The sequence below is a fragment of the Typopeltis vanoorti genome, chromosome 12 (genome assembly GCF_054136105.1).
Source record: "Typopeltis vanoorti isolate ZY-2024b chromosome 12, IOZ_Tvanoo_1.0, whole genome shotgun sequence".
Taxonomy (NCBI): Eukaryota; Metazoa; Arthropoda; class Arachnida; order Uropygi; family Thelyphonidae; genus Typopeltis; species Typopeltis vanoorti.
In genome coordinates, this window is record NC_143560.1 from 139,274,411 (window position 1) to 139,300,274 (window position 25,864).

A 25,864-nucleotide genomic window follows, 5' to 3' on the forward strand; every position below is an offset into this window, starting at 1 on the left:
ATTCAGTTCATTTACAGTGAAGGTGTTTAGTATTTACAAACTGTAAATACTAAACAACCTAAGTCCCATTGGTTCTATGGGACTTAGGTTGGAATGTTTTCATAGTTCATTATAGCACATCATAGTGATGTTTGCTATAGCACACATTTACACAATATAACTGTAGTGAATACCTTTCATCTTGGCACCTTATCTTTTCCACATCCACAAAACTTAAATCAGATCATTATATTTCAAGTATTTCTTAACCATATGTATTAAAGTAAAAATATGGTCACGACAAACCCTATTTGGTCTGAATCCAACTTGTTCTAACTGTTTTCTCTCCTATGTTTTTTTCTTCACCCTTTTCTGAAGTATACATCCATAAATCTTATCTGCAACACTCAGTACAACATTCCATGTAATTTCTTGCATTCAGTTTCATTTCCTTTTTTTAACATATGTAAGTATTATAAGAGCTTTATAATACTTACATATGTTAAATTTTACAATCATCCAGAATTTGACTTTCTGACTGGACCTCAATACTGTGTAACTGATTATTATTAAACTGAATTTGATAAGGTTAATGTTAAATAATTAATGCATGAAGATATATGTATATATAAAGCACATATACCTCATAACATAACCAAAACTAAATTTATAATTACGTTACTTGGAGACTGACAAAGATACTTGATAATCCAAGTATAAAATACTACCTTAGTCTTTTCTGTAAGAAATCCAACAAGGCTATTTATCATAATTATATGATTTTTATATTTCTAATATAAAAAAAAAAGTAGGGAATCAACTCACCTTCAACTCGCTTTTCATCAGGAGTTATAGTGGCACATTTGATTCCAACATTATATTTTTTTATGGCATTTGCACAGTCTATAGTCACTGAGAATTAAAATAAAAAAAAATAACAATTACAAAAAATATAGTATACAAGTCATATGATATGAAATAAACAAGACACAATATAGTTTACATTAATAATCAGTGATCAATCAAATCTGACAGTGTTCAATATCAAACTACTTTTTACTCACACAATGCTATGTTCAAATGCTATGGCTTTGTTTACGTTTATGGACTTTAATTATAATAATTAATGTCTTTGATACTACTAGTTCAAAGTATATTTATTGGCTTGGTTGGCTGTTCGATATTCCATATCTGTTCTCCAACTAACAGGCTGTGGGTATGATTCTTTTGTTGTTTTTGAATTATGGTCAAAACAACTAATGCTATGAGGCCAGTGTATTATCTACTGATTGTGTATGTTCAATTACAAAGGTTGTCCAGGGTATTGTCTATTAATTGTATATGTTCTTTTGGCCCATTTCCCTCTTTTGTGAGAAGGAAAACCCAATTTTACAGAAGGAAAACCTCTATCATCTATGTATGAAAAAACTAACTCACCTTTGGTTTAAAAGTCATTATATAAAGTGCAGAAAGGAAGGTGAGTGGGAGAGCAAGAATGGATGGTATCAGAGGAGGGGGAGGGAGAGAAAGAGAGAGAGAGGGTGGGATGCAGGTGTGGCAAGAAAGGAATAGAGTAGTAAGAAGTATGATATATGCAGACTTGATGATACACAGGGTGCAAAATAAAATGCTAGAGTAGCGTTAGCCTTTGACCTCCATGGAGTCAGAGACTCATCGTGGGAGGTCACACTATTGCACACAGTACTCATTCAACACACTATTGCACACAGTGCTCATTCAACCATGTCTTAAACTGATTCAATGTGTCAACACCCACAACACACTCAAGCAATGCATTCCAATCACCAACGACCCTCCATGCAAAGAACCTACTCCTCTGTTCACACCCTCCTTATACAGTTTCCAGTGATGGCCCATCATTCTACTCCCTTATCACATTCTATGAAAAATTTCTTCCATGTCTACCCGATAACAACCCCTGACTAGCTTGTATATCTCAATCATATACCCCCCCCCCCTTCCTCCTATTCACAAGGCTCTACAACTTATATTCTTTCAATCTGTCCTCATACTTCACATTCCAAAGACAAGACCACTGACTACCTTTGTGAATCTACTCTGGACCCTTTCCAACATATCCTCATCACCATGAAAACCCAGCAACCAAATCTGAGCACAATAATCCATATAAGGTCTCATCAAGGCCTTATACAATGGAATCATAACCTCTCTATTTCTGCATGTCACTGTCTCCGTATTATTGCCATTATCAGATGTGATGTCTTCACAACTTATGCAATGTGGCCCCTGAATTCAGGTCCTTGTCCACCATCACTCCAAGATCTCTCATCACCTCTAATTCTGTTAAAGTTTCCCCACCAAGTGTACACCTTGCATCCCATCATTGCTTACCAAATCTCAAAACCTTACACTTTGCAACATTTAACTGACAGTCCAACTTACCTGCCCAATCATGCAGTCTATTCAAGTCCTCTTGTAAGGCAATAACATCCACTTGACTCTGCATTGCTCTCCCCAGTTTTGCATCATCTGCAAACAGCTGGATATCACTAGTTAAACCTAATATCGTTAACATACAAATTAAGCAACAATGGCTCCAAAACTGACTCATGCAGCACACCGCTAGTTACCTTTCTTTTTCGGGATACTGCATCTCCATATACAACTTTCTGATACCTATCTGACAGCCAGTCACTGATCTAACTCAGAAGTCTGTTATCCAATCCCATCTGTTTGGATAACAAGACTTTATTTAAGAGCTTATCATGTGGCAGTCTATCAAAAGCCTTTGCAAAATCCAAGTACACCACTGTATATGCATCTCCCCTATCCACGGTATTTGTCACCTTGTTATCTACCCTATATAAAATGATAAGCCTTTTTATATCACATTTTTTGAAACGTTTTGAAACTCGGGGACTACCCTGAGTGGCGAGTATTCAAAATTCAAATCATCAGAATTCAAAGATAACTGGCCTACCAGTCCGGAACTCGGGGGATTGGGTGCCGTAGGCGCCAGAAGGGTGGAGGCCCCCCCCCCTTTTCGAGTCTTCACAATTCGAGTCATCAGAATTCAAGGAGAACTAGCCTACCAGTCAGAACTCGGGGGGGGGGGGGGGGGGGGGGGGGGCACCATAGACGCCAGGGGAAATAGCCCCCCCTTTTGAAAACTCGACACTCAGAGTAGCCCCTGAGTGTCGAGTCTTCAAAATTCCAGACATCAGAATTCAAGGAGAACTGGCCTACCAGTCTGGAACACAGGGGATTGGGTGCCATAGGCCCCAGGGGCATAGCCTCCCCTTAGTAATCTCCCTCTTAACAAACCCATGCTGATAACCACATAGAATACTGCTGTTATCACCCCATTTCTGTATCCTACTTCTCACCAATCTCTCCAGGACCATCACCACAACTCCAGATATACGGACCAGCCTATAATTTGAAGTTACAGCATTATCACCACCTTTATGCAGTGGAACAATTTTACCCTCCTTCCACTCCCTTGGAACTTGTGCTCTTGTAAGACTCTTATTAAACAGGCATGCCAATGCTACTGCCAATTCCCTGGAACATTTCCTTAGGATGCGTGGCGATATGTCATCAAGTCCTATTGCCTTATTGATCAAGTTTATTTACTTCCTCAAATACCTCTTGCTCACTCACAATTAAGCCATCCTGTCCTATGTCCTCTACACTAAGTTCCTCATGATTCCACCCTGATCAGAATTAAATATCCTTATAAATTGATCACTGAATACCTCAACAATGTCTTCTGCAGCAGTTACCGTTCCATCACTTTCATCCTACCATGATCATTGTTCCTTCTACTTGCCACGTATCTAAAAACTCTCTAGGGTTTTTTTTTGCATGATTTGCCAATTTCTGCTCATACTCTACTTTTGTTTTCCTTATTAACTGAGTCACTCTTCTGGCATTATACTCTTCATGTGACTGATTATCACCATTATTCATCTTGTACTTCCTCCAATCTTCTTTTTCCAGTTTCATGTTTAAGCTACAGACCGGCCATTTTATTTTTCCATTCATCTATTTTACACCTACCTTATTCAACCTTCAGGCCTTCGGAATACAGTCATACATTGGTGCTGTTATGTATTTCTTTGTCAGTTGCCAGGTAGCATTTATTTCCTTACCACTCAACTCCTCATTCCACGTTATAGCTCCAAAGCTGTCTCCTAAGCTTGTCATAATTACCAGCCTTATAATTCCATATATATCCTTTCCTCACAAAAGTCTGCATATGACTACCAACAACATAGGTGATTATTTCATGATCACTTCCACCAACTGGAGGAAAATGTGAAACCCCTCTAACAATTACATCCTATGATGAAATGATGAGATCTAGAACTCGTGTTCCTCGCGTGCCCTTCGTTACGTGCTGCCTGAGATAGTTCTCTCTCTCTCTCAAGAACTCGAGAAATTCATTTTCCTTATTCCTAGATGCTATCTCTATATTTCAATCTATACCACATAATTAAAATCACCCATAATAATTACCCTCCCTTTGTTCACTAATCCAAGTTGTTTATACATTTCTTCATCACCACCTTTCACATTCCCAGGCCTATAGCAACATCCAACTAAATATGTCTTCCTCCCAACCGCCACGTTACACCACACTGCCTCATAACCATTTCCCTCTTTCATATCTACCTTATGTTGACTTAATTCTCCTGCTATCATCAGCAGCACTCCCCCTCCCTTCTTCCCCTTTCTATCCTCACGAAAAATACCAAATCCTTCCATTTCTATTCCCATTATGATATCATCTTACTTCAACCATGTTTCACTTTTTCCAATGATTTCGCAGTGAATAAACTCAATCACTGAAACCATTTCGTCCCCTTTATTCCTGATACTTCTGGATTTGTAAATAGACACAGTTCATTCTTAGGTCTATAGCCAGTTCTACCCAAGCCATGTGTTGGTTGTGATTTCCCCAGTACACCTGCCCATTCATCATTATCACTGCTTACCACATACATCTGCTCAGTCTCAACTTCTCCACCCACATCACAATATATTCTATCTTCATACACACATTCACTCTCTCTATGCCATGACTCCCAGTCTACCCAAGCTCCTTCTGTTTCCCTGTTCCTCTTGTATTCCCGTTCTCTCTCTTCCTCTCTCTTACACTACTACTGTTTCCACTGCAAAGCACTTCTGTCTCTTCAGTACTATTCTCCTGATTTTTCCTTTCATTTCTTTCTTCTCATCTCTGGCACGCATCACACACTGTACTTCCATCCAGCAACACTTTCTCCAGCACACTCACTCCAAAGCCATTTAAATGCAGCCTGTCACGCCTGTATAATTTCATTCTACCCTCAAACACATACCATACATCCACAAATTCCACTCCCTTCTCCTCACACAGCTCTGCTAGTATACCATTCATAATGAAGAGGGAAGATAGTAAATGTATTACCTGGGTATGATAATGCAGAGTTGAGAAGATCACCAGTAATTAAATGAATGATAGCTAGAATGTGTCAAAAGAGAGGCTTAGATTATATGGATGCCTAAAGTGCATTTCAGGACAAAAAAGAAACAGCTTGCATTTTGATTGAGCAAGGACATAGGCATCTGGAGTGAATATTGTTCTCTGGACAAGTGAAATGTGGATGCACGGAAACTAGAGTTATCAGAGCAGAATCCAGTGAATTCTGGAGGGGAATAATGATATGTCCAGAAGCACTGACAATGCATTGATGTTTCTTTATACAAATACCAGGAATATCTGGAATAAAATATATGAATTGGTGGTGCTGATAGCCTCAGAGTGTTCAAAGATTATTTGGCAGTGAGACATGGTTGATAGATGATGACATACTGACAGGAACAGAAGAAGGATAAAGCATTTCTGATGCTTTTATGTATTTTTTCAGCAGGATAAGCAAGGAAAATGAGGTGGTGTAGTATTGGTTATGATGAGTTATGTCCTCTCAGAGTGGAGGATTTGGAGGGGAAGAGCACTAATAGTTTTGAAAGTATATGGTGTCAAGTGGAGGTGGGCAGGTCAGGATAGGATGTTGCTATAAGCTGGGGAGCATAGACAGTGCCAGAGAGCAGATGTTCAGGAAGATGAGCTTGGCAAGTGTAAAAAGAATGATTGCTATGGGAGATTTTAACCACAATAAGAAAGAAAACAGCATGTAGTAGTAATTTCTGGAATTCAGTCACAAATATCTTAAACAACATATAGTAGAAGGAATACGAGGTTGATGAGTTTTGGATGTGATCATACTGTTAAGTTCTGAATTAAACAAAAATTAAATTAATTTACGTTTCCTTCAGACTTAACATGGGCTTGCAATTTTGAATCAATTATTGATATACCAGAATGTACTAGACTCTTGTAAATTTCACTAAAATGTTACTAAACTGAGAATCCTTCATTTTATATGTGATATTATAGAGTATTGCGAATTGCTAAACTGCTTAAGTGTAAGTACTTATAGATTGTTGGAGAGATAATCTGATTAAATAGAAATGGTCGGAAATGAAACATGTGCATATCATAGAGTACAGGTGCACCTTGCACCTTTCGTAAGCAAATAAGTCCCCCCCCCCCACACTCATATGTGCAGAAGAGTAGGCTGATATTTCCGTGTGTGGCGCACAGTACTGGGTGACGTGAGGTGATGCTGAGAAAATGGGAGGAGTAATCGATGACATGGAGTAAACGTGTGGCGCACAATTTAAAAAGTCATGCAGCACCAAGGAAACTCTCTTATGCTCTTGTTCTTCAGGCAGAGTTTTTACTCTTAATCTTGTGTGGAGTTGCACTCTGAAGTTTTCGGGTGGTCTTGCTGATATGTATGTAGTCTCCTCGTGGCGTCCCCTCATTCCCCGTGGATTCAAGACGATGACGGAGGAACTTTGCCGTAGATTTTCCAACAATTTACTGGTCAGTGACCAGCCCAGCAGAAGGTATTCATCGTTGCTTACGGAGATGTCGTTATGATATTGAACGAGTTCACCATGGAACAACATCTACCTATTTTTGGCGGCAGAAGTAAGTGCAGATTGAAACCTTGAAGAATACCTCAGAGAAAGCAGAAGGAATGTGGTGTCGAAAGTAATTGTCCAGACGAACATGTAAAGTGGCCAGATAATTCCCCAGCAATTGGTAATGTACAATCCATGCTTTATTATTTGTATATGTGTTTTAGAAAAATATATGTAAACCTTAGGAAGGACTTTAGAGAAAGTTTTCTTTGAATGATAAAGTAATAATGAGAATTTTGAGTATTTTGTTAAGTGAATTAATCGAGAGCACGTGGAGCCTAAGAATTGTTTTTTAATGATAGAAAGGATTATGAGAATTTTGTGAGAAGAAATTGTACAAGAGCATATGAAGCTAGTTTAGTAGTTCAGCTAATAATTGTCCTTAGTATTATCGAATAAAGTGTGATTTTTCAAGTGTAAATTGTAAGCATTAACTGAAGTTCTTTGTCATGCATGCTAAGATAGATATTGAGAATCTAAGTAAATTAGTGCTCATTCATTAGCAATTGCAGATTAAATATTAAGAGTGAATTCATAGTATGTACAATGTTTCAATTGAATTAAATGTTTTGTTCTTTTTGTTTAACTGATGACTTGCCTGATTTTCTTCTCTGTTGCACTTGCTCATAAATTACGGACCACAGCGAGAGATTAATTTATAGAGAGGCTACGACTGCAAACGTAACGTAAGACTGTATGCTAAACTGTGTTCTGGTTCCTCGATTCTACACTATCTGTTAATCTAAGATTCGGGGTGGCTCAGTGAAAAAATAAATTTTCCCTAAATCTGAAAAAAGAATTAGAACCAGTGTGAGACAAAGGAATAGGTATCTGCCATTAGTAATTCCTTTGTCCCACAAACCACTAGCATCGTTCTTGTAAGTATAGATCGGCCAAGAGAGATATTGAAGTTAAGAGAATTAAGATTGAAGATAAAGTTTTAATATAATTAAGAATAATCATGAGGTAAAGATAAGAGAATATATACTAAATATAGAGTAAAATAATAAGAATTAAAATAAGAGTAAAGATTTTACAATACACCAGAGGATTTGACTCTAACTGAGATAGTATCCCTGCCCCTGGTTGGAGAGAGCAAATGTCCATGTTGTTTTGACTGGGAGGATGAATGGAGATGCAGGAATATTAAGCAGAAAGGAACTTTTAGGGTATTATAAGGCAGATGATTATAATAATCATAGAATTCAGCTTGAAAAAGTTCCATGGATGGAGGAATGGGAAGGGCAAGATATTATCAGTGCATGGGAGCTAGAGAGGAAATATTTATTTGCAGCAATATACCTTGAGTGAAAAAAAGAACACAATTTGGTGTAAAATGGATGATAAACAATAAACTGCAATTCAAGTATAATTCAAATGAAATTGCAGTTTCCATCTACAGTTTCAAATGGAAACTGCAGATGGAAATAGAAAAAAAAAAGTTGTGGAAGAGATTTAAGGAAAGGAGTGGAAAACAGATGCATGAAGAATTAAGACTCAGGCTAGGATAGAGAATAGTATGGTAAGCAAGGCAAACACTTAAATATGGAAAGAGACTGGTCTGAGATCCAAAGGAATTCTTTGTTATGTGGCCAGCAGGAAGAAGAGGGGGAATTATTGTTTGTAATGAATTACATTGTTAGAGAAGACATGAAAGAATTACTGGAAGTAGCAAAAGAAAAGAGTGAGAGAGTTAAGATAGTGAGTCTGTTGCTGCCATATGACAGAGTAGAGCTGAGGAGGGCCAAATGACTCAATGCATAGGTTATGCTGGAGGAGTGGTGTGGAATGAGTTTGACAGGTGAAAGGACTTATACATTTGGTGTTCATAATCTAGAAAAAGTGTTGTTGAATGAAGTGGATGTGCAAAATCATGAAAACTAGAGCTTTTGGGGGGGGGGGGCTGTTGAGTGGATATACAGATATAAGTGAGGCAGCTAAATGTAAGAATGTATATGATATGAATAAGTTAGTACCAATGGTAACAAACCAGAATGAGATAGTTATTATAAAGTGTCAGGATAGTGGTTGGCCTAAGCAGTTTTGCACTTTTTGTACACTAATGCCAGGAGCATTCAGAACAAGCAGGAGGAATTTTTGGCATTGGTTAGTTCATCCTGGCCAAAGGTTACTGGCATTAGTGAGACATGGCTAAAAGAAGATGATATAGTTAGTGGAATAGTATATGAAGGGTAAGGTCTGTTCAGATAGGACAGAGAAAAAAAGAATGGGGGAGGAGTGTTATTAATGATAGCCAATGAAGTGCAGTGAAGATAGCACAATTTTAAGCTATCTGGTGTGAGATAAAGGCCAGCAGAACAAAATATACAATTGGATGCTGCTATAGACAGGGGATGGAGATAATGTGCATCAGCAGCAAATAGACTCAATGAGCGGAGGGCAGGAAATTATTATGAGCAATTTCAACTATGGGAACATAGATTGGAAGGAGGAGGAGAGGACACATGAGAGGAAGGAAATGGAATTTATGCAGTTATTAAAGAATAATTACCTGAGACAGCAAGTGATGGAATGCAATAGGAGTTTAAGAGTACTCGATCTAGTAACTGCATTTGAGAATTTGTCTGTAATGAATATGACCATGTTGCTGCCAACTGGAGGGAGTGATCATGTGGTCTTGACCAGGGAAGCGGCAAAATGTGTGGAAGTTTCAGTTAAGATGAGGTATATGTGGAATTACAGGGCTGATAAGTATGACAAGCTTAGGAGATTGCTTGGATCAGTGTCATGGCATGTGAAACTGCAAGGACTGGATGTTAACAGTGCATGGGAAGTGATAAAGGAGTGTTTGATGGAAGTAATGTCAAACTGCATATAATATTAAGGAGTGATGTGGATATAAGAAAGACGGAGAATATATTCTGAAGGGCTCTTGAACGAGGAAAATGTGAGGACTCACAGAGAAGATGGACAGCCTTATGAGTGAAAAGTTGAGGAGTCTCCTCAACTTTCCACTGTACTGGTTCAGAACACCAGTACAGTGGAAAGTTGAAGAGACTGTAAAGAGTAGATGAAGAATAGAAAATTAGTGGGCCCCTGACAGGATCCCAATGGAGGCATGGAAGGCACTGGGGGAAGAGGGCATTGACCTGCTGTGGGATCTGTTCATAAAAGTTTGCAAACAGGAAAAAATGCCCGAGGAGTGGAGGGAAAGTACTACTGTCCCAATTTACAAAGGTGAAGGGAATGCAAGACTAAGAATTAAAGAGGAATAAAGTTTATGTCCCACACAGTGAAAATCCTAGAAAGGGTCTTGATGGAAGATTGAGGGAGGAGGTTGAGATTGCAAAGGAGCAGTTTGGCTTCATGCCTGGTTGATTGATAATGGATGCTATCTTTGGGTTAAGGTAGATGATGGAAATGTTTTGAGAGAAACAACGGGAGCTACATCTGGTGTTTATTGATCAGGAGAAAGTATACGATAAAGTGCCAAGGCAAGAAGTCTGGAGGTGTCCCAGAGAGAAGCAGCTACTGGAGAAATATGTCAGGTTGGTGCAGGAGATATACAGGAATGTAAAGACAAGAGTTCAGACCTGCCTGGCAGAGACAGAAAGCTTTCAAGTGACAGTTGGTTTGCATCAAGGGTCAGCATTAAGCACGTTCCTGTTGAATATTGTGATGGAGGTGGCGACAGAAGAGGTGAGAGAAGACATGCCTTGGACAATACTGTAAGCGGATGACATCGTGCTGTGTGAAGAATCAAGAGAAGAAGTGGCAGGTAAATTAGAAAGATGGAGGAGCGTGCTGGAAGAGAAGTATGAGTTTGAGCAGAAGTAAGACAGAGTACAAGTGTTGCAAAGGGGATGGCAGCCAAGAGACAGATCTGGAAGGAAATGTCATCATGAAGGTTAGTGACATTAGATACTTAGGTTCAACAGTGAAAGAGGATGGAGAGGCTGAGAAGGAAGTGGAATGCAAGCTGGAGGAGAGAGATGGCTGGAGTGCTATGTGATAAGAGGGTGCTAGTCAATCTAAAGGGAAAAATCTACAGGACGGTGGTGACACCAGCTATGGAAACTGTGGCCCTGAGTAAAAATAACATCAGCAGGATGGAGTTAGCAGAAATGAGAATGATTATGTGAATGTGTGGTGTGACAAGAAAGGATCGTCTGAGAATTGTCTACATAAGGGGAACGGTGAAAGTTGTGAACTTAGGAGCGAAGATACAGGAGGCAAGGTTGAGATGGTTTGGTCATGTGACAAGGAGGGAGGACAAGTGTGAGGGAAGAAGGGTCATACAGATGAATGTGCAGGGAAAGAGGAAGAATGGGCGGCCAAAGAAGAAAGGGAGAGAGCTGGTAGAGGAGGAGTTGAGGATGAACTTTGACGTGGTTACAGCCCAAGACAGGAGGATGTGGAGGAGACTCATTAAAAACGGTTACCCTACTTAAGTGGAATAAGCTGAAGAAGAATAAGAATGTCAGGAGAGTAAATCAGGTGGGAGTTAAATGGATGAATATCATTAATCTGGAGCTGCAAAACAAGTAAACATTGTGGAGGGAATTCAAGGAGAAAGATGACAGTAGGCATATGAGCAGCACAAAGCACAGGCCAGAAAGGTAACTGGTGTGATAAGCAAGGCAAAAGCAGAGTGAAAGGAAATAAGCAATGCAGGCTAAAGATAATCCCAAACAGTTATTTCAATATGCTGCAAATAAAAAAAAGAATGTTTATGGCAGAATGATTTTAATGAATGTCGATGGTAGGTATGTAACTGAATCAGTCGAAATAGTAGAATTACATAAATGTACACTTTGCAAGAGCATATCATCCAGTGGAGATATTGCAGTAAAGAGAGGAGCAAAGGGGTATATGGGCACTAAGGTAAATGAAATGAAGGTGCATAGCATATTATAGAACCTTAATGTGATTACAGCTGTCAGTTGGATGGTAGACCAGATCGTGTTTTATGTGAAACTGCTAGGGAATTGTCAATAAGCAAGGCAAAAGCAGAGTATGAAAGGAAATAAGCAATTAGTTTGACCATATTGTTTAATCTAGGTCTCAGCTCTGGGTTAGTCCTGAGAGGTGGAAAGAGGGGAAAATAGTTGCATTGCATAAAGGAAGTTCCAAGACTGATGTAACAAATTACCAACTGATCAGAATATCAGGAGTTGTCAAAATACTGGAGAAGTTGGTCAAGAGCAAAATACAGGAATAGATAGATGTAAATGAGATACTGTATGGGGGACAACATGGTTTTGTGAAGGATAAGTCAAGCCTGAGTAACTTGCTAATGTTTTATAATACACTGACAGCTGAGTTGGATAAAGATAATGGGTTTACAGTAATACTGCTGAACTTTTCAGAAGCCTTTGACTGGATATCACATGGAATTCTAATCAGTAAATTGTAGCATATGGGGGATGGTTAGAAGGTTGTTGAGGTGGATAAGAGGATGGTTGATGGAGAGATATCAGAGAGTAGTGTATTCAGGAGTAGAGTCCAAAAGAAGGCTGTGACTCATGGTATGCTACAGGGTTCTGTTCTTGGGTGGGTACTGTTTAATTTGTACATTAATGATATAGGAAAGGATCTGAGAGGAACTGTTCAGTTGTTTGCTGATGATGCAAAGTTGAGTAGGGCAATAGTTAATACAGATTATATTAAAATTTTGCATAATGATTTGGATAGACTGGCAATCTGTGCAAAGGTGAATGGATGTCAGTTTAATGTGCCAAAGTGTAAGGTTATGTATTTTAGAGTGAAAAGATTATGAGATGTATACCACACTGGTAAAACTGGACTCACGGAAATTGATGAAACGAGAAGTTCGGGAGTGTTAGTGGATAAGGAGTTAAAGTGGCTAAAAACAGCTCATCATATTATTTTTATTATTATTACCCAAGACCACATGGAGTCAAAGACTCATCTGGGAGGTCCTTTTATCACACACACAACTCATCATACCATGAACACACTCAGATTCTCTGCAGAGACCACACTTTCAGTCAAGGCATTCTAATCATTCACAACTCTGCAAGAAAAAAACTTGCTTCTCACTCCCCTACTCACACCCTCTTTATACAGTTTCCAGGGATGACCCCAGGCTCTCCCCTGATCTCCCACTGTTTTCTGTAGAACCTCTCCAGCACTGATCCTATAACAACCCCTTACTAACTTGCAAGTCTCTATCATATCTCCCCTCTTCTTTCTGTCCATCAGACTCTGCAAGTTGCATCTTCTCAATCTTTCCTCATATTCAACATTCCAGAGGTTAGAAACTACCCTAGTCAGTCGCCTCTGGACCCTTTCCAACATCTCTTCATCCTTCTGAAAACCAGGTGTCCTCTGCATCATTCCCAGAAGCCTTTGTGTTGTCTTCACAATTTTGGTTATGTCCCCCCTAAATTTCAGATCCTTATCCACTATCATCCCCAGATCTCTTATTTCCTCTGCCTCCGACAATATATCCTTGCTAAGCATAAATTCTGCATCTCATCTTTTTTTTCTAAATTTTAAAACTTTACATTTTGCAACATTGAACTCGCATCCCCGTTCCTGTTCCCAATCACTCAATTTATTCAAGTCTTCTTGTAAGGCCACAACATCTTCTCTACTCTTCATGGTTCATCCCAACTTTGCATCATTACTTTGTTACTGAAGAATACTTTGATTAATAGAGACAAACAGGTTATTGTTCCTCTTTATTGAGCCTTGATAAGATACCGTCTTGACTACTGCATGCAGATCTGGGTGCCAGGGTTTCTTGGTGATGAGAAAGAGGATCCAGAAGTGGGTGACCAAGATAGTAGCAGGTCTATGGATTGAATCTTATGAGAACAGGTTGAAGATTTCTGGGTTACAGAAATTGGTTGATAGGCAGAAAAGGGGTGATATGATTGAAACATAAAAATTACTGAAAGGTTTTTACAAAATTAATCAGAGGAAATTTTTCGGAACAGGTTTGGTGGTGGGTGAACTAGGGGACCATCCTTGGAAACTGAGTAAGAGTGTAGTTAGCAAGGGTGTTGGAACTGGGGTTTTTGCTTGAAGAGTGGTGAATGAGTGGTATAGGTTGCCAGAGTCTGTTGTGGATGCCGTGACTGTGAATGAGTTCAAAGCAAAGTATGATAGATACCGTGAAAATGTTGAATAGTGCTTGACGTGATATTTAGGGCCTCCTCGATGGGTCTAAGAACTCCTTGGAGTAGCTAATACTACTACTACTAATAATAATAATAAAACAAAGAAAGGAGTATATTGACTGATATAAAGGACTTAGTGGAGTAGCTTAATGATCACCTTATTGGGGTATTTCATCCTGAAGAAGTGAGTTTTGATACTAGAGGAATGGAGAGAAAAGAGTTTGTTTCAATACTGAGTACTCTAAATGTCAATAAAGCAATGGAACAGGATAAGATTTTGCTAGGTGTTTTGAGGAAATCTTCTAAAGAACTGACAGCTCCATTGACCTGGCTTTTCAGTGAGCTACACAATACAGATTATCAGTTTGGCTACAGAACAGGTGCCCAAGGAGGGTAAGATAGTGCCAGTGCATAAGGGTGTCAAACTAAAGCCTAGTTTCTATTTCATCTGTAGTTGTTAAGATTTTGAAGAAATTAGTGAGGGATCATCATTTACAGCATTGTGCAGATGAGGATAATGTTATCTGTGAGAGTCAGCATGGATTTGTTAATGGACATTATTGTTTTAGTAATCTGATTGCCTTTTATAATAAAGTAACAAGAGCTTTTGATGAGGGAGAAAGATATATTTTTCCTTTCCCCCCTTTTTTTTAATGAAGGCATTTGACAGGATGCCACATGATAGGCTGATAGTTAAAGCACAAGGGTTATGATATCAGGTTATTGAATTGAATTGGAGATTGGTTGTTTGATAGATATCATAGAGTTGTGTATAAAGGAGTAGTATCAGTGGTGGTTCTACAAGGCTCAGTACTGGGACCTGTACTAAATGAAGTCTTGAAGTTTGGGATACATCAATGGGAGGCTGCCTACTCTGTCAGAGGAACTTTACTAGAGGAAGTGGGGAAGGCTGGGTACTCTTGGAATTGAGAGACACTTGAAGTTCAGGGAACATACTGCACAGGTGGTGAAGGGATTATAATTATTATTATTTATTACATGACACTTCAAAGGAGTCCAAGGACTCATTGTGGGATGGCACTCTACTCCACTCCTCTACACATATCACATCCTCTTCCCTACTACTTAATTCTTCAACTACACATAATGACACTACTACCATCATCACCATCTACTGACCACCACTGACAGTGGTGGTCAGTAGATGGTGATGATGAGAAAAAACCGTGCTACCTCTGTAAGAAATTAACTAACTCGCCTTCAACTGAAACAGCCCATATAAAGGTTCCAGAGGATTGCTTCAATACTGAGAAGGATGCCGACTAGCAGAAATAGAATAGCAGCAATTCCATTGAATAAAGCTGCCTGATCAGATCCTATCTGGAGTATTGTGCTTATATTGTCTACAGTTATTAAAACTTGAGTTTTAATAACTGTAGACAACATCCCAGGCTGTGATAACATCCAGTTTGTATACTTGAATCTTTTTCCTAACACCATTTAATCCTTCAACCTCTTCACCAAGGTACAATATGCAAATACCACACTGTTTCTTGGATCATTAATGTATTAATGAAGAGCCCAACTAGTCGACGACCATGAATGCATCTTGCTGTCATTCAAGGGAAGAAAGTAGTAACTTATTTTACAGCTTTCTGTATTGCTGGCAATGAGGTAAAGAGCAGGTCTGGTTTTGCTAAACAAACTGAATGGCAAATAGTTTGTAGACTGGAGGAAAGTGAAGTAAAGTTTCTCTGCAGAACTAGAGAGAACCTAAACACAAGATCTGGAAAAGCTTGTAAAAAATCATGTGATGAGAAAGATGAGGTAGTTATTGAGTGTTAGATCAAGCTGGATAGATTCCTAAAGCATTTTCTGAGCTCTTTCATCATGGCAAGGTATTAATGTCATGCAAGATATATATCCATATATCAAAGCATTAATGTGGTGTATGGATATATATCCATACACCACAAGTTAGTGAATGAGATGAAGAGAAAGAAGAAGAAACAGTTACCCATTATCACATGTTTTAAGAAATAAATATTTACTTAATATATCCCCTCACAAACCCTGTTGCTGCTTTTCTCATTTCATTCGCTACCTGCAACTTCATCCTACTGAACAGTACATTTTGTCATCATCATCATCATGCATGATATGATTCCTAGTTTGATTAGCTGAATGGATAGTACCCACTCTTTAACAGGCTATGGATTCGAATATTCCACTGTGAATGTTTGTGTTAGAATTTTATAGCCTGATGTGGGATATAAATTTTCCCTCAATAATTCAGAATTATGTCTTGTTGCCTCTAGAACTTTATGTCCTAAGGATGATCATCAGTGTTCCTTCGAATAGGTGCTTGATGGTGCACCATTAAGTAGATAAAGCTGCATTACAAGAATCTAAGCATGTTCCTCCTAACATGAATGGACCAGGGATGGGACTGACCTACTACTTGTATTTGAATATATATATTTAATGAAGACAAGAATCAATGCTCTGCTGACTCAAGTTTGTTCTGTCATAGAAGAGAAAATTTGACTCATGTCACACAGTGTTGTTATTGAACACCTATATGTATCAGAAGCCACAATGTAAAAGTGAGGTTATACAAAACAGGCTAAAGAACCAAGTTGGATAACAGCAGTGGAACCCCACTATCAGACTAACATAGGATTGAGAAAGTCTGACCTTGTTAGTAGTAGAGAGAATATGAGTTGGTCATTATTAATGTACAGGTTGCAGATGCTGGGCAACCACTCACTGCCTTCCATTGTGATAAAGTTGCTTACTATGCTGAAAATAAAAACTTGTGTGTCTACTTCCAGAAGAACACCATAACATACTAAAATTTACCTCTGAAATAACCTTTAAAGATGTATGATATCAGCAGTTATATGATTCTTTCTTTTAAGTTTACATGGTGGTCATCATTCATGGTTAAGAATTTAGGGAGACAACAACACACGTATTAAAAAATATTTCACTTAATATCAGGAAAGTAACATTTGACGTTTCAACCTCTGTATTGAGGTCATCATCAGAAATGCTTCTATATATGTATAGAAGCAAGCTGCATGCTACTGCACTTTACAAAGGTAAAATCAATCTAAGCTGCTTATTAAACTTTTATCTAGCCTGATCTCTAGTGGGAAAAAATAATAATAATATTAAAAATAAATAAATAAAATAAAGTTAAAAAAATTAAATATAAAAATAAATTAAAAACAGAACTATATTAAACATTTCTAAAGTCCTCTCATATTGAGATTTCCTTCTGGGCTTGTTCTGGTTGCTATAAGGGTTACAGATGGGTTGTCCACATTCTTGGAATGATTAGTCCATCATTTTATTTCAGGTTTCAATTGTGTTTTAGCATTTCACAGGCTTCTTTAAAGTTTAAAATTTAAACTTGATTCTCCAGGTCTAGAATTGGATAGTGCAGTATACAGCACTGATTTCATTGTAAAGGTAGAAAAATAAAATAAGTTTAGAACCTTTCATGAGTGGAATACACATAAGAAATCTATTAATCTGTCTATATATGCTAACATTTATATATATTATGAATATATTTTTTAAGAAAGTCCTCAAAAGAAAACGGACATGGAGAAGTCCAAATGGAGAAATAAAAAATGAAATAGATTATATACTGTGTAATAATAAAGAAATAGTTCAAGATACCTCAGTACTAAATCAAGTAAAACCAGGAAGTGACCACAGACTAGTCAGAGCCAAAATTAAAATAAACCCCAAATTGAAAATAATAAAATGGCTAAACAACAAAAAATCAAGAAGTTTTGACTTAAAATCTATTGAAAACAAGAAGGATTATGAAGAAAAAATCAATCAAAAACTAGACTTAATAAATATATTTGAAGAAGAAGACAAATAAAATAAGCAAAAACCTAATGGAAGTAATAATCTCAGCAGCCAATGAATTCAAAAGCAACAAAAAGACCATAAACTTTCAGAGGAAACCTTACAACTACTAAAAACGAGACAAAATATGAAAGAAGATAAAAACTTAATTTCCAAAATAGAATATGCAGAGCCATGCAAAACAATAAGGAAAAAGATGAGAAATGAAATAAGATCTTATAACATTAAAAAAAAAAAACAATTGAAAATAATAAAAATACTAAGAAAACATTTATCAGTTAGCAAAAGTCAAACAACTGCAATAAAAGATAAGAATGGAACTACAATAAGGAACTAAGAACAAATCCTAAGAAGGCTAGAAGAATTTTATAAAGAACTCTATAGTGATCCTTCAATAGATAAATCAAATATAAATAACTCTTCTCCATCGCATATGAAATTCACCCCCCCCCCCCCCATTCACTTCAGATGAAATAAAACAAGCATTAAAACAAATGAAAAATGTCCTGGTGAAGACCTGATTCACATAGAATTAATTAAATGGAGAGGACACAATATAATTCACCATGTCACAAACTTACTAAATCTATGCCTAGAAGAGGGGAAGATACCAGAAAATTTGAAAAATGCTACTCTGATACGGTATCTGATACTGTATAGACCAATTAGTATTCTCTGTAATCTGTATAAAATTCTCACAAAAGTAATAACAAACAGGTTAACACCTCTTCTAGATTCAAATCAACCAGCAGAACAAGCAGGATTCCTTAAAGACTTTAACACAATTGATCATATTCATGCAGTAAAACAAATAACAGAAAAAGAAGAAGAAAACCAATTGCCTCTTTGTTTAGCCTTCACTGATTATGAAAAACCATTTGATTTCATCAAAACTAATGCAATAATCAAAGCACTCCAGAAACAGGAAGTTTCTGGAAAATATATGGACCTCCTCCAGGCAATATACCTCACTGCAACAGCAACAATCCAACTTCACACAAGTACCAATAAAATATCAATTGAAAAAGGTGTCCGACAAGGAGACTATCACCCAAAATCTTTACAGCAGTCCTTCAAGAAATATTTAATAATATAAACTGGACAAACCTTGGTATAAAAATTAATAACAGAAACATAACACACCTAAGATATGCAGATGATATCATAATTTTTGCAAACACTCCAGAAGACCTTAATATAATAATAGAAGACTTATATCATGAAAACAGAAAAGTCAGTCTAAAAATAAACAGAGAAAAAACTAAAATCATGTTTAATCATTTTGATACTCTACACCAAAAAACTATTATTATTTTCTAATAATAGAAAACAATTTCTTGGAAAGAGTCTCTTCACATACATACTTAGGTCATCTCATTGATCTAAGGATCTGTGGACTCCAAAAGGAAATAAATAGGAGAGTTCAACTTTCCTCGAGTGCATTCAGAAAATTGAAAAGCATTTTTTAAAACAATGATGTCCCACTCTGTTTAAAAAGGAAGACATTTAACCAGTGTATACTTCCAGTCTTCTCATATGGATGTGAAACTTGGTTGCTAATAAAAGCACTGGCAAATAAATTAACAACTCAAAGAAAAATGGAGAGGTTGATGCTAGGCATCACATTAAAAGATAAGAAGCGAAACTCCTGGATAAGAAGCCAGACTCGCATCACTGACATAATTCTTCACCACAAGCAACTAAAATGGAAATAGGCCAGACATTTATCCAGAAGAGAAAATGAGCGATGGACCACCATATTAACGAAATGGCTTCCAAAAGAAGGGAAGCGCAGCCAAGGACATCCTAAAAGAAGGTTGAGTGATGAATTGTCAAATTTCGTTGAGGAAAATTGGTCAACCATTGCTAAGAACAGAGAAAGGTGGAAAGAACTGGAGGAAGACTTCGTCCAGCAGTGGACAGAAAATGGCTAAAAAGAAGATATGCCAATAATGAGTCTACATTTAATACTCTGCTACTAAAATGCAGGCTAACTGCCTAAGATAGTATCTTGTTCCATATTTATTTTGGTGGCAAAATCAGCTATAAATTAATTGCTTTTTTTTTTTGGATCCTTCGTTTAAGACTTTCTGCACTGAATTATACCAGTTGTTCATGGTTCACAGTGTACATTATATTTCATTAGTAGGGAAAGTACGTACCAGGAAATATAGTTATTTAGAAATTTAGCTACTAGAAGAAACCTTAGAATATATCCTTCATAAATGTGAAGAGCCTGCTATACTTTAAATAAGCATGTAAGTGCATATGGAACATATGAATGATTAACATCAGGAATTACAAAAAAAAAAAAAAACACTATTATTTTGATCATTATAAGAGTAATATTTACTTAAGAGTAATATTTTTACTCTTCATTCATAAAGACGCTTAAAACAAAAAACAAATGTAAACAACAAACCTTGATCATTAGTAGCATCTCTGTTTTCAATTCCTAAGTCAAAACTATGGATTTCAAGATCAAGAAATGGAAAAATAAGTTTGTCTTTTATCAATTCCCATATTATTCTGGAAAAAAAAAAGCATGTATATAATAAAAATCAATATAGTTGAACACTAACATACATGGATCAAAATTTAGCACTACCATAGGCTTAAACCATTATGAATGTTTTGTTGATAGGGAGATATCCACATAAATTGTCATCAAATCTTACTTCCAAACAACTTTATTAGCGATTATTTACTACATTATTTTCTGAAAAACTTTAAATTTTATGCTTTTTTTTTAACTCCTAAAATTATTGAAATTTACTTAAAATATTAATGAAATACTAATAAAATTTAGCTAACTTATGAATAATATTAAAATAATGAATTTACTTTAATCCTTTATCCAAGTGTGTGCAAACAAAGTTTGTGCCTGAAAGTATCTTCAGGACTGGGGTAAAGTGGTAAACACTGGGCAACTCCTTGCAAAGGTGGAGCAAGGTACCAACACTCCTATCTCAGTATCTCCCATAATGCAAAACACATCTCCTTGCAGATATGTATAATGTTATGCATTAAGGGAAGGGCCAATACCCAGACTAGTTTCGACCTTTAATGAGTTCTCTTCAGTGGGAGCCAGGCCCGAGTAAAGATATCAGGCAGAAGCATTAGCAAGGTCATCTCCTTCTATAGGAGCTGCCATACGGTGTGCCACCTTTTTATTAATCTTTCCAAAAATAATACCTATACTCATAAGTGTTTTACAACATACATATCCAAAGAATATTCAGTCATATCTCATGATCATTGTACCTCAAGGGCTCACTTTAGTAAGTACGGGCATGGCAAACCAGAGGTACCAGATGCTGGACCATGCCGTACTTCATGTAATATATATCTGTTATATTAGTAGACTAGTCCCTCCTCTTCTTTCTTTGCTTCTTTCCCATCTCCTTGCTCCTTCCCACTGATGCTATTAGAGTATTCGAGGGCTCGGGGTGAGTCTTTCCTATCTTGCTAAGTCATTTCGTCTTATGCAGCCACCGAAGGAGGCAAGCTAGCCTCAATAGGTGCCGGGCCCAAGACCGGATAAATGCAAGGGTTGATGTCAGGAAGGGCATCCGGTTGGAAAACTTCAATGCCAGCTCAAACTATGATATGAGTCAAAGAGAAAATGATATAAGGGCTAGGGCGTACCCCTTAAGCGACACGCAGCCACATCACACTACAGTTGCGAGAAGTGGACGAGGGCTACCGCATCAAAGGCGGGTGCGGTTAAAGAAGCGAGCCCAGCAGGTGGAGAGGATGTTGCGAGTGGGAACATTGAATGTTGGAAGCATGACTGGAAGGGGAAGAGAGGTGGCAGACATGATGAGGAAGAGGAAGTTGGACATTTTATATGTGCAGGAGACAAGGTGGAAGGGGGGAAAGGCAAAGGAACTGGGAGATGGATATAAATTGTTCTATTCTGGAGCGAATAACAAGGGAAGAAATGGTGTAGGAATTGTGGTGTGTGGCAGAATGAAGGGTGAAGTACTGGAAGTGGTTAGAAGGAACGACAGGATCATGCGAATGAAATTGGGTCTTGGAGAAGAGCGAGTGGTCGTATTATCTGTATATGCCCCGCAAGTTGGTTGTACAGCAGAGGAGAAAGATGAGTTCTGGAACGTGTTAGATGAAGAAATGAGGGAATTGGAAGAAAATGAGATGGTAATTGTTGGAGGAGACTTGAACAGACACATAGGAAGACAGAATAGAGACTGTGAAAGGGTGCATGGTGGCCACAGAGTGGGAATGATGAACCAGGAAGGAGAGAGAGTTGTGGACTTTGCAATAGCGTTTGACCTGGCAATTGTGAACTCGTTTTTCTACAAGAGGGAAGAACATTTGATAACATTTAGGAGTGGTAACAACAGTTCACAAATTGACTACATTTTGACTAGAAGAAAACATCTTAAGGTTGTGACAAATTGTAAAGTAATTCCAACAGATCAAGTAGCACAGCAACACCGACTGCTGTGCACAGACTTTAAAATAAGATCGAAGATAAGAACCTCTGGATGCCATGGGATGAAGACAATTAAGTGGTTTCGCTTAAAAGAGGAGAGTGTGAGGAATCGTTTTAGGGAGAGGGTGTTAGAGAGGAATCGTTTTAGGGAGAGGGTGTTAGAGAGGATTTCGGATGGACTGGAAAGTGTACAAGATTGGTGGAAACATAATTCAAAAGTGTTTGGAAATTATGGAGACAACTACCGTGTTTGAATAAAAACTTTAGTTTAATATTACTAAAATTTCACAATTCGACGTTTCGACCTTTATGTCAAGGTCATCTTCTGGAATACAAATATACAAATATACACAAGTATACACAAGAATATTATGTACAAATATACACAAGAAACAAGCTATACTACAATCATACTGGTTCGTTAAAGACACTGACTAACTGCTACCACAATTGTTGGCCTGACCTCTGGTGGGAAAAAAAAAAAAAAAAAATTATACATCAACGCTAGAGTCCTATTATTTGTTTTGTCTACTATATACATATATTAACATCATTCCAGCCAGTTGGAGTGGAATGGTTTCTAATACTAGCGGATTGGCTAGAATCCTGACTTATGTTGAATCTTTCATATTAGGTTGGCTGAATGTGTGCCATCCAGATCCTTGGAATTTTCATACCATCTTTATTGTTGATATTTGGGTGGTTTATCAGGATTTCACAGGATTCTTTAAATTTTCTTTCGTACCAAGCTTTTGTGCGGTGTAAGGAGCAGGTGCTTTTCCAGTTGATTTGGTGTAAGGTGTTAAGTGCATGGTCTGAGAGGTCTGCTTCACCATAATGGTTATATTTAATGTGTTCTTTCTTGCGTATAGGGATTGTCCGTCCTGTTTCACCAATGTACGGTAAGTTACAGATGCAGCGGATGCAATAGACTCCAGGATGTGCTAATGGGAAGAGAGGATCCTTAGAGGAGCTGAATATGGTTTTAAGTTTAGTGGGTGGTTTAAAGGTGGCATTGAGGTTATAATGTTGTAGGATTCTGTTGATTTTTTCCAATAACCCTTTAATGTATGGGATGGCTATGGTTTTACTGTAATCTAGATTCGTTTTTGTTGTGGTTTTATAGAGTATTTTATTGACAGTATTTTTGTTATAGCCATTGTTTATGAATGTGTCACTAATGATTTTTAGTTCTTGTTTCAGGGCTTGCCTGGTTAGAGCAAATAGTTGTGGCTCTGTTTTTAAGGGTGTTTATGACTCCATATTTTTGTGCTGGGTTGTGGTATGAATTCGTATGTATTGGCCCGTGTGTGTCGGTTTTCAGTAGACCGTGAAGGATAGACTGCCTGAAGGAAGACGTGTAACTAGTGTGTCTAGGAACGGGAGCGAATTTTGGTTTTCGATTTCGATGGTAAATTGTATGCGTTCGTGTTGTTTGTTTAGGTGGCTGAGGAATGTGTTTGGTGTTTGTCGCTCGTGCGGCCAGATCGCAAACACTTCGTTAACGTATCTGAGCCAGATTGTCGGTCGGAGTGTGGCGGAATCAAGAGCCCTTTGCTCAAAGGTTTCCATGTAGAAGTTCGTGATTGGGGGGGGGGGGGGATAATGGTGAGCCCATGGCTGTACCTTCCTTTTGTAGGTAGAGTTTGTTTTGCCACACGAAGTAACCGGACTTTAGTACGTGGGCAAAGAGGGCAGTAATGTCGGGCGGAAATTTGTTCTGTAGTAGGAGAATTGTGTCATTGATGGGAACATTAGTGAAAAGGGCAGAAACGTCAAAACTGACTAACAAGTCGTCTTTGTCGAGTGTTATGTTTTTGATTTTGTTTATAAAGTGTTGTGTGTTTTTTATGTAGGAGGGGGAATGACCCACCAACTCCTTGAATGTTGCTGCTAATTTCTTGGCTAGGTGGTAATTGGGACTGTCTATTCCTTCCACTATTGGTCGAAGGGGCACATTTTGTTTGTGTATTTTCGGAACCCCATATATTCTTGGGGGGGGGGCATAGTGGGGTTTGAGTTTTTTAACTGTGTCTGGTGGCCAAGAAGTGACGGACTTTAGTAGTTTTTCTGTTTTGTCCTTTATCCTTTTTGTTGGGTTATAATTTACCATTTTATATGTGTTGTTATCGGCTACTGGTTGGTTCATTTGCAGTATGTATGTTGATCTGTCAAGGACAACAGTGGCACTGTCTTTATCAGCTTTCGTTATTATTATGTTTTGTTTGGCTTTTAATGATTTAATTGCTGCTAATTCTGTTTTAGTCAGGTTGTTCTGTATGGTTTTCTTGGTATTTAGGACATTACTGGTTTCTAGTCGTATTTTGTCTGCTATGTTGTTAGGTAGGGATCTGATGCCTCTTTCAATGTGGTAGATAAAATCCAATTTGTTTACCTTTTTAGGCGCTATTGCGTAGTTCAGTCCTTTATTCAGCAGCGTGAGTTCGCCGTTGTTCAGGGTGTGGCTTGATATGTTAATCACATGGTTCTTGCTTGTCGGTGGTTGGTCGCTCCTTGTCTCCCTTGTTTGTTGTTCATTGTTGTTTCTCGGGGAGGCTAGCCAAATAATCTTATGTGTGCTGCCTTAGCAATATGTTCTCTAAACTTTAACTCTCTGTCTACCCCTACCCCTAAATCTCTAGCTTCATCTATTTCCTGGAGTATAGTGCTATCAATGTGATAAGCAGTTTGTAATCTATTTATCCCAAAGTGCATAACTTTACATTTCTCAATGTTAAACGGACACAATTTATCTTTTGCCAATACTGACAGCCTAATTAAATCCTGTAAGCTCTCCACATCACCTTGATTAACTATTACTCTACCTAATTTCATCATCAACACTCATCAGTAAACAAATGAATATTTCCTATCAGGTTATTTCCTATATCATTTATGTATAAATTAAACAGCAATGGTCCCAGCACTGAACCTTGTAACATATCATTAGTCACCTGCTTTCGCATCAATTCTGCCATTACATATACCACTTTTTGATATCTGTCCAGCAGCCACCATCTTATCTACTTAAACAGTGTCATATCCATACCCATTTGTTCTAATTTGCATAACAGTGTTTTATGTGGTATTCTGTCAAATGCCTTTGCAAAATCCTGCAAAATCATTGTGTAGCCATTTCCTTTATCCAACTCAGTTGTTTCTCTATTATAAAAAGTTAGTAAATCAATAAGGCATGACCGACCCTTCACAAAGCCATTTTGACCCTCATACAGTATCATATTTTCATCTACCCATTCTTTCTCTTTTTTATCAATTTTTCTAATATTTTTACCACCACACCTGAGATACTGATTGGTCTATAATTTGCTACTGTAAACTTAGAACGTCCCTTATGCAAATGCATAATTTGGCTCTCTTTCCACTCTCTTGGAACTCTACCAGGGCTGAGACTTAAATTAAACAGCTTAGTCAAAGGCACTGCCAGTTC

At 37.7% G+C, this 25,864-nt stretch overlaps 1 protein-coding gene across 1 annotated transcript in view; it reads right to left on the minus strand.

Annotated features, from left to right (window-relative positions):
• Window positions 1-25,864, minus strand: part of Idh (isocitrate dehydrogenase [NADP] cytoplasmic) — a 295,030-nt gene that overhangs the window by 201,675 nt on the left and 67,491 nt on the right. The window contains exons 3-4 of the mRNA XM_090402020.1: window positions 20,380-20,486; window positions 805-891 (exon numbers count right to left, since the gene is read on the minus strand). Coding sequence (XP_090258146.1) covers window positions 805-891; window positions 20,380-20,486 — 194 coding nt within the window. The remainder of the gene's footprint in view (window positions 1-804; window positions 892-20,379; window positions 20,487-25,864) is intronic.